The 10657-nt window shown below is 40.3% G+C and overlaps 1 protein-coding gene across 1 annotated transcript; it reads left to right on the forward strand.

Moving 5' to 3' along the window:
• The first annotated feature begins 2876 nt into the window (after positions 1-2876).
• Positions 2877-9807, forward strand: LOC123245190 (mamu class II histocompatibility antigen, DR alpha chain-like). The gene is made up of 5 exons (XM_044673953.1): positions 2877-3015; positions 6038-6283; positions 6802-7083; positions 7359-7515; positions 9067-9807. The coding sequence occupies exons 1-5, from the start codon at positions 2934-2936 to the stop codon at positions 9068-9070; spliced, it is 771 nt and encodes a 256-aa protein (XP_044529888.1). The 5' UTR covers positions 2877-2933; the 3' UTR covers positions 9071-9807.
• Positions 9808-10657: the final 850 nt, after the last annotated feature.

Here is a 10657-nt window from a genome sequence, read left to right on the forward strand (position 1 = left end):
TCTTTCTTTCTTTCTTTCTCTCTTTCTTTCTCTCTTTCTTTCTTCCTTCCTTCTCTTTCTTTGATGTTCCTTGAGGAAGCAGCAGACAGGCAAAAAGGTCAAAAATAATTCCTAAAGAGAAGCCTCCATAGTAAGTCCCTATATATAACTATGCCATGAGTTCCCTTCCTCACAAAATTATCTGACTACATGTTATGACTTATTTTCCCCTGTAACACTGCCCCTAATGCTAATTGTGACCTATGGCAGAATATGGTCATAGTCCAAGATCTTTGCTTTCAAGAGTATCTGGACAAACTGTACAATTGTGTATTTCTACTTGCTCTAGGTTTCCTCCTGGACTAGGTTCTATATAATTTTTCCTCCTCCCAGAGGCTACTAGATTTGAACTTAGCTCTACTGGGTGTTTTGATAGCAGCTTTAGGTTTCTGAGTGTGCTGGTGTCTGGATCTCTTTAATCTGTAACATGGATGGAGATTCCTAGCTCCCTAATGGAAGGAGAAGGGGCCAAGAAAAGGAGGGAATATAGGAGACAGACTGGAGTAGAAGTGCAAATGTAGGGACTATATAATCCCTGGATCAGGACTCTTCTGGGCATCAGGGCTATTCCAAGACCACCTTTTACTTCCCAGCAACTCTAAGTATTTCAGCATTTCCAGACTTTAATGGAGTCCCAAAGATTTCCCCGGGAATTAATCAATCCTCTTATAAAGATTTAGAACCAATATTTAAAGCCTCAGAGCAGCTGTCGATTTTGAAAGCATTTATATTCTACTTGCAAAAGTTAGTGTCTGAGATACTCTTCATTCTTTACCCACTTCTATTCTAAAGTGAAGTATTACAGAGCTTATTAAACAATCATTTCATAGTATCTGATTTGTGGTTTCTATGAATCTTCTTATTATGTGTATAAGGGTAAGAAATTTATTCTAATGTAGTAACTTTAAACCTTCCTCTGGGGAGTGTAAATGAATGATTAACATAAACACACTTATAAATAGATACATTAATAATTAAAGCTTTCTTCCCCATTTTAGGATCTTTGTATGCTGGGAGTTTATTTCTCTCTTTCATAGGGAATCTGAGTTAGTATTCATATGTAGAATCTGAAGATAAAATCCTCCATTAGAAGGCCTTTAGTACTCTTTTGAGAAAGTGATCCCAAACCATCCTTTTTGGCAGTAATCAGGTAATTTGGAGGAAGAATTCCCCCAAAAGAACTGTGCTTATATTAATTAGCCAATATCTCATATGTCTATTAAGTTTTAATTTCTGGTTTCTTTAACTTTTACCTTTTAGTCTAGTTGAGAAGCTTTCTCTTTCTCCTCAATTATAACTTCCCAAGTGTTCAACTGGATCCAAATGGCTTCATGAGACCTTGGATTATAGACTATATCTTCAACATCTCTTTTGTTAGCTAATTTGAAATAGATGGGGGATGGAGGAAGGGGCATTCCAATTCTCATCCCCTTCAACTAATTATAGTATCAAAGAACAAAGATCTTGTCTGGAAGCAGAGTTAGCAGATAACACTTTGCTTCCTTTAATTGCCATCTCAGAAATTTCCAGAAATCATGTGAGAAATGGGGTGTTTCAAGAAAACTAGAAAGCCATTTTGGAAATGATCATACCACCCCAGTCTGAAAACCTGTTTGGAAGACTGAAGCACCATCTCTTTCCCTCCCTTTCCCTTCCAACTCCAATCCTAAACCTCAAAAGAACATATTTTCACTTTTAAATGTCAGTTTGGGGCAGATTTTGTCCCTTTCCCTTCACTGGTGCAAATTTTAAATTACCACATAATTACTGACTCAGAAATATTATATATATATATATGCACATATATATATATATTATTTTTTTTTCTAAACCCTTACCTTCCATCTCGGAGTCAATACTGTGTATTGGCTCCAAGGCAGAAGAGTGGTAAGGGTAGGCAATGGGGGTCAAGTGACTTGCCCAGGGTCACACAGCTGGAAAGTGTCTGAGGCCAGATTCTTAGAAATATTTTAAAAAAACAACAAACAAACTTTCTGTCTTAGAATCAATACTAAATATCGGTTCCAAGGCAGAAGAGTGTTAAGGGCTAAGCAATTGGAATTGACTTGCTCAGAGTTACATAACTAGGGAGTATCAGAGGCCAGATTTGAAACCAGGACTTCCAGTCTCAGCTATCTATCCACTGAGCCACCCTGCTGCCTCTTTTTTTTTTTTTTTTTTTTACGAATGTAAGAATTTAAATGGCTAGAAGAACTGATCAATACTCCTCATTTAAAAGCCTTTATACATACCACCTTCATTCAAATTACTGCAGTGAATGGCCCTAATTCATGGAAGCTGGGTTGTGGAGATTTTAGAAACCTGTGTCACTACAGGAGATTTTTGTCTGTCTCCCGGGTGGAGTAGACCCTGGAGATAATCCATACATGCTATCCCCACCCTAGGTGTTAGGTTTGGTGCTAAACTCTCAGCTATAAGTAGTTGTCTGTTTTGAGATCCCCAGCTTTAGCCCCAATCAGGAATATTTGAGCTATAAATTGCTTCCTGCCCTGGTACCAATCACCACTTTTTCCCAAGGAGTTTTCCTTCCTTTGGAATGAATAGGCTATAAAAATGACTCGAATATCCTGATCTTTTCCCCTGCTGAGGTGGAGAAAGTCACTTCATCCCATAGAAGTCTCTTTACTGTACTGGGATGATTTCTTCTTACTTTTCTCAATTCCTCTTCTGGTCTTTTCTCATGATCCCTTCACCGGGTAACAGAAGTGTCAGCACAAAGGATTTTTCTGATTGGCTAAGGGCTTTTGGGCTGGGTTTCCCCTACTCTACCCCAAACTGTACCCCAAACCAGAACTCCTTCTTGTCCTTGTCTCTGTTACTGCCCCATTATTTAGAGGCTTTGTGCTGAGACTGCAGAGTGTGCCCCCAAGACGATGCCCCCCAACAAAGCCTTGATCCTAGGAGCTCTCACCCTGGCTGTCCTGCTGAGTCCCTGGGGAGCCAAAGCCATCCAAGGTGAGTGTAAAAGGGGGAGGGAATGGATTCATCTGGTAACATGGTAAAGAAGCCTTGGATACTGGCAGGAATATCCTGGGGTACCCAGAGCTATGCCAAATCACCCTTTTTTTCATTTCTATAAAGATAAAATCTGACTATAAGAACCCTTTAGTGGCTGAAATCTCTAATCTTAACTCTGATTTTAGGCTTCTGTGCTCCTTATTGAGGGAAAAGCAAGGGGAAAAGAGGAATTGAGTGGACCACAGTCACCCATAGGTCAGGGACACCTTTGGGAATTGGGGGATATTTCAAGGCTGCTATGAGAATCCTCATCACTTCTGGGGGATGCAGAGCTTCCAAATCTACTTGCTTACTCAACATTTCTCCAGAATTTAGAACAAATTATGCAGAGATTTAGAACCTGCCAGTTCAAATCCAGAAAAGACCCTGCCTTAGTGGCTATGGGGTTCCTAACCCCCGTATGCTCCTGAAGTAGTGTCATATAAGGGGAAGATTATTGATTTGGTATCAGACAACATGAATTAGAATCCAACTCTGGGCAAATTAAGTCTCTTCTCTGGAAAAGACCTCAGTCTCCTCCTCTTCTGTAAAATGAGGGGGCTGGACTAACTCACTTCTGAACTATTTTTAAAAAGTAGTAATAGGTTTCTATATGCCTGACATGTTCTCTTTCATCTTCACCCCATCAGGTAGTAGCACAGATGATTTGTTCCTCTGGAGATGCTCCTCCCCCATACTAACCCAGGTTCAAAATCAAACCTTAATTCATTACTCCCTCCAGGGAATTTTTTACTATTGACCCCCTCAGGTCAGGTAGAGGCAGTACTACTCACTATCCTCTATATAAATTTTGCATCTCATCCAGGTATAATAGCAATCTGCCCAAAATATATGCACTTGATAAATGCCTATTTAATTGAATACTGTTTGTAGTACAGGAACTTCTGGTGCTGATGTTAAAGATCTTCTCTAGTAATTTAAGCATGTTCATGTGATATTTAGCTACTAATAATAGTTATATAGTATACTAAGGTTTGCAAAAGGGCTGTATACTGGGGTGACTAGGGGGTGTAGGGGGTAGTTTCTGGCCTGAAGTCAGGAAGACTCCTCTTCCTGAGTTCAAATCCAGTCTCAGATACATTCTTGTTGTATGATCCCAGGCAAGTCACTTCTCCCTTTTTGCCTCAGTTCCTCATCTGTAAAATGAGCTGGAGAAGGAATTGGAAAACTGCTTCGATATCTTTGCCAAGAAGACCCCAAATGAGACCACAGAGAGTCAGACATGACTGAACAACAACTGCAACATGATCTCATTTGAGTCTCAAAAGGTCCTTTTCAGGGTCTTTTTTCCTATAGTACCTACCTGTAAATATAATTGCTCCTATTTTACAGATGAGGAAAGTGATGTTCTTAGAGATTATGGTCACAAAGTTAGTGTCAGTGGCAGGATTTGAATCCTGACTCCCAAGTCCAGAGCTATCCATTAAACCACATTGCCTCTCATTAATCTGATAAACTCTTCTAAGGAACTTTCTCATCCTGTTCTTTCTGTATAATTTCCTACCTTCCACTAAGCACCATACTCTATACATAGGGTGTATGGAGTGTGGTGGATTCTGACAGATTGACTGAATGATGGGGAACTCTGGAGTCAATTCAACCAGGGTCTGAGGGCCCAGAATCTTATGTCAAAGGCCCAAAGACTCCATCCCAAGGTCTCATTAATCAGTCCGGAGACTGACATAAAATTATTCCTGGAGGAAACAATCTTTTTATCCCTCACTCCATATCTCCACTGTACTTTTCTAAGTGTGCATGGGATAGGGACAGCTAGGGAGCACAATAGAGCACCAGGTCTGGAATTGGGAGGACTAGGGTTCAAATTGGGCCTCAGATAATACCTACCTATGTGACCCTGGGCAAGTTACGCAAGTCCGATCGCCTAGCCCTTGATGCTCTTCTGTCTTAGAATTGATACTGACAGAGGGTTAAGATTAAAAAAAAATTTTTTTTACATCTAGGTGGCTCAATGGATAGAGAGCCAAACCTGGAGATGGGAGGTCCTAGATTCAAATCTGACCTCAGACATTTCTTAAATTGCATGGCCATGGGCAATAGCCCATACTGCTCTTCTGCCTTGGAACCAATACTTAGTATTGATTCTAAGAAAAAGTGTATGGTACATGAGAAATTGTGATTCATGTGTATACATGTACAGAAGCACACGAGGATAATAAGCACATTTTAATCACCTAAGTAGATTAGATCACATAAATAAATGAATGCTACCCCCCCCCAAAAAAAAAAAGAAATTGTGATTCAAAGGGAAAAGGAAGCTTAGTCAGCTCTGTAACTCATTTCTCTACTTTTCAGGGACACAGATACTGTGGAAGGATTCTCTAGTCAAGTGCCTATATTTTTACTTGAGCATTTTCCAGGTCAATAAGCATACATTCCCCCTTCTTTTTCACTGTGGGAAAAGTACCAGGTAAAAGTATAGTTTATCCCACAAGCTACTGATCCATTTCATTGATGTAGTTCATGTTCTTGGCACCTGTCCTGTTAGCATAGCAAGAGACAGTTCCATTGGGGCAACCTTGTAGGTTATCTAGTCCAAGGCATAGGATAGACTCATCATTAGAAGTGGAATATGTTGAGTTGGACTTGCCCTCAGAAGGGCAGCATTGAGTCTGGGAGAGCAGAGAACCTGTTGAGCTGAGCTGGGGTTCTCTCCCTGGGAAGATAAAGGACATAATCTGGTAGGAAAAAGGATTTGGGGATCATCTCTACCATTTTAAGCTGCTGGGCTTCCAACTCCAGGCAGGTTTCTGGTTTGTAATTAGGATCCACTACAAAAATCCAAAGAAGTCCTTTTCTCTGCCCTTCTATCTCCTTACTCTTCTCTCTCCTGTGTTCCTCTTGGTATGCCAATCCTTTTTTCTCTCTTTCCATTTGGGTCTCTCTCCTGCTGTTTCCCCTTCAACTTCTCTCATTCTCTCCCACATCTGGTTCCATGCAGAGAATCATGTGATCATCCAAGCTGAATTCTACCAGACCTCTAACCCCAAAGGAGAGTTCATGTTTGACTTTGATGGGGATGAGATTTTCCATGTGGATTTGGAAAAAAAAGAAACTGTCTGGCGGCTTCCTGACTTCAGCAAATTTGCCAGCTTTGAGGCCCAGGGTGCTCTGGCCAATCTTGCTGTGGACAAAGCCAACCTGGAAATCATGATGAAACGGTCCAACAACACCCCTGACACCAATGGTATGTGCTTTAGCTGCATCCTTAGGGCAAAAGGGAAAAGGGAGGGTTTGAGAATCCATAGCCTCATAAATTAGGCTTCTGTGCTTCCTCAGGTTCCGTATAGGGATTTTTCTCTCTTTTGAGAATGAATTCCATAATATTAACTCATATTTACATAAACTTTCAGTGTTAGGGAGGATTTGCCTATTTATGTCATTTAATATCACTCCATTTCCTGAAAAAAGTTGAACCTTAGAAACAAAAACCCAATTTACTCATATGAAAAATGGTACATTTGCTCACACCCTTTTACACCTTCATGTGTATCCCTCTTTCAGAGTATCACATAAGCCATGACCCCCAATATTCATCCCTAGGAAGCTGGACTTGGGGGCCTAGTGCTCTCTATGCCTGGATGTTGGCTTTAAATTGATATGAGAATGCCTAGCACATAAGGGACTCTGTGTTGTATCAGAAGGAAGAGCTTACAGGAAAAAAAGTGTTAATATGAAATACTCATTTTTGTTGTGTTTTTGTAGTGCCCCCTGAAGTGACAGTGTTTCCAACGGGTCCGGTGGAGCTGGGCCAGCCCAATGTCCTGGTCTGCTTCATTGACAAGTTCTCCCCTCCGGTGCTCAATGTGACATGGCTTCATAACGGCAATCCCATCAGTGATGGTGTGTTTGAGACTGTCTTCCTCCCCCGCTCTGACCATTCCTTCAGGAAATTCCACTACCTCACCTTCATTCCCTCTGCCAATGATTTCTATGACTGTGAGGTAGATCACTGGGGTTTGGAGCAAGCTACCATCAAACACTGGGGTAAGTGACAAACTCAATATGCCCTCAAGTTGTTTCTTTCAAAGGGCCCAAAGTCCCCATGAAGGGCCCCATTGGTCCCTTTCTGGCACCCAATTGGAAAACTTTTCAGATTCTTCCCTCCCCAAATCCAGATGTTCTGCCCTATAACCTTCAACTTTCAACACATATCTATCCACAACTGCACTCAGGATTGAGTCCCATCATGGCCAACTCCCAATTCCTGCCATGTTCACTATGTCTTTGAATTGAATCACCTTGTTCTTTGTTCCCCTCAGAACCAGAAGTTCGGACCCCATTGCCAGAGACGACTGAAACTGTGGTCTGTGCCCTGGGCTTGGCTGTAGGTTTGGTGGGCATCATTGCAGGCACCATCCTATTTATCAAGGCCAAGAGGTCAAGCAATACCTCCCGTGGTGGCCCTCGTGGACCCCTGTAAGTTGCTTTGATGGAAGGGAAAGAGAGGGAAGAGCAGGATGGGCAGAAAAATGACATATGCAAAAAAATTGGTTTGTGTTTCTGTGGACTAGAACCTAGACTGAACTCCTAGAGCATTAACCTCATCTCAACCTCCCCAAACCAACCCCAGCCATATCCCTTCACTCTTTCTCAATTCATAAATCCACCTCAGATTTCTGGGCTATTTGAATCCAGTATAATCTGAGAGGCTGTTCTAGAATAAATATATAATGGGGGAATGAATCAGTAAATAAACATTTTTAAGGCACCTACTATATGCTGAGCACTGTGTTATATACATTGAGGATACAAAAAAGATTAAAAAAAATCAATGTCTGCCCTCAAAGCTTACATTCAAAAACAACAAACAAACATATACAAAGCAAGTTGCATATAGATAAATAAAACTAATTAACAGAGAGAAGGTATTAGAATTAAGAGGCATTGAGGAAGACAAGACCACAAACAGAACAGTCAGCTCAGAGTCTCTTTCTGACCCATTGACTGGATCTGGTTTAGTCTAGATTTCTCTCCATGAAAAGAAAGCATCATAGTGTCCCAAAACTTACCTTAAGTCTGGAAACTATGTCAAGGCAGCCTAAGGGTTCTTAACCTTTATTGTGTGCCATTGATCCTTTTGATAGTCTGGCAAAACCTGTGGACTCCTTTTCAGAATGATGTCTATTGTCTACATTCATAACTGAAAGAAATGCTAAATTCTAGTTGTAAGTTAGTGAAAAATGTATTTTTCCCCATCTAAGTTCACAGATACTCTGAATGCATCTCAAGTTAAGAATCATTGATTTAGATAAAACTTTAGACCAGGCATTCTTAACCTAGGATCCAAAGACCCCCAAAAGATTCATTGATAGATTTCAGTGAGCTTTGATGGAAAAAAATGCTTTGGTAGCTCTATTTCAATATATTTGATTTCCTTTGGAGTACCGGTTATTTTATTTTATGCATATAAAAATATTATTCTGAGAAAAAAATTATAAGTATAACCATACTATCAAATGGGTTCATGGCACAAAAAAGGTTAAGAACTCCATCCTTTGACCTTGGTACCTTTGACACAATGGTAAATGTTTAACAATCAGTTCTCTAAAAGGAAATATACTTTTAAGTTTAATCTTCATTATTATTTTCTCCCATACTTTCTTAAATCTAGACAATTGATTGATAACAATAAATTCTAGACTAAATCTAAATTAGAATCTAAATCTAAATAAAAACTCAATCTCTGATTTGTAGGTTTGCCAATTTCTTAAGTATAAAATGTTTTCACCAAAGATTAAACAATCATTTCTCTGGAGCCTGTACCATCTGGCTCTAGCATACCCCTACCCTCACTATTCTTTCTCTGGAATAGCTTAGCTATTTTCTTGGATCACTGGAGCATTGGGACCTAGACACAGGATAAAGGATAAGGAAGAGCTAATGTGATATATAGGCTGAAAGAATCTAAGAATCTTGATATTCTTGAGCCCGGGACTCATCATTCACTTTGTATTACTCTAACTGCAGGTGACAACATTACTGTGAGATGAGAAGATCCAGAAAATCCCAGTTCCTGACTCAACCTCCTAACCTGGCTTTTAAAGGCTGCCCATTTCACCTTCTATTCTGGATATTTGTTTTCTCCTAACTCTTCTGAGTGCCTCATACCAGTGACTCTTCCAATTCTTTTTCCCTTTGAAAACTTATAACACCATTTGGGCATCATCCTCACCAGATCCTCCTTGAACACTCCCACTCCCACACACAAATCCATACTTCCTCTCCATCCCCTCTGCCCCACTGAATTCTCTACCCCTTCATACAGCTTAATTTCACCCACTCCTACTCCTTTAAAGGAGGAAGGTCTAGTAGAAAGACTACTGAATTTGGAGCCAGAGGTATGTGTGTTCAAATTCTACCTGAAATATTACTTGTGTAATCTTGGGAAAACCTTTTAACCCCTCAGAATCTCCTTTTCCTTGTTTGTAAAATAAAGAGACTGTACTATATAGTTTCTAAAATCCCTTCAATTTCTAAATCTGTTGTCTTATATCTCCACTTATGAGTCCTACCTTGTCTGCCTACCCTTCCCTAGCTCTTCTGTAATCTTGGAAATTTAGCTGACTCTAGGAAATTGCTCCTCATCTGTACCTAATCAGTTGTTCTTCCCATTGAAGTGGGGGAGTGGTACCTAGGACCCTGCTGTGGTTGTCTTCTAGTTCACATCCTGGAAACTTTTCTAAAACAAATAAATATGAGGGGACATCAGTATTGTAATCTCTATTGCATAATTCCTTATTGCTAAGGGTTGTAAAAGAATCACTGGGGAAGGATTGGGGGTCTAGAGAAATTTAAGTCTGTTTTGATGATTGGGCCTGATCAGCCCCTGCAAGTCTGGCCTAACTCATTCAGCCTTGGTCAGGACCTGGACCTAGTTAGATGGGTTCTACTTTCATGTCATCTCCTTTTCCAGCCTGAAAGTTCCTGCCCTCATCTCATCTTTTACTTTATGAAAATTGGCCACTTATGATTTTTTTTGTGATAAAACTAGTGGTGAATATGGGACCAAGATATTTATAGTGCAATCCTAGCATTTTAGGTGAGTGGCTTGAGGGGAGCTGGCCAGAAAAGGGTCAAAATTGAATAAAATGAAATAGAAGAATAGACATACAAAGGACATAGAACAAAGGATCAGGATTCCACACTCTGTATAAACCTCTCCAGATTTTCCTCTCTATAATGATCTTTACAGGAACTTCCAGCATCACCTTTCTATCATTCTAGATTTTTTTTTCAGCTAAGAAGGGCCAGAACAGCAGCACCAGGGAACAAACTCAGTAAATTGGAGACAATGAGAAGTGATTCCTCAGAGCTCACTAGGTTGAGCAGCCAGAATTATTCTATTAGAACATCAGCCTGGCACCCTCAGGAGTGGTAATGACTTTGCTGGGCCTGGCCATGTCCTAGGACATGGACCCAGATACAAGTTTATGATGAACTGCTAAGCATAGCAAATAATTTCCTGAGGACTCATATCACAATAGTCCATTTACATAGTATTTTAAGGTACTCAAAACACCAGGCATGCCTCTTCTCCTTTGGTTCTCAAAATAACTCT

Source organism: Gracilinanus agilis, chromosome 4 (assembly GCF_016433145.1).
Source record: "Gracilinanus agilis isolate LMUSP501 chromosome 4, AgileGrace, whole genome shotgun sequence".
In the NCBI taxonomy this organism is placed as follows: domain Eukaryota; kingdom Metazoa; phylum Chordata; class Mammalia; order Didelphimorphia; family Didelphidae; genus Gracilinanus; species Gracilinanus agilis.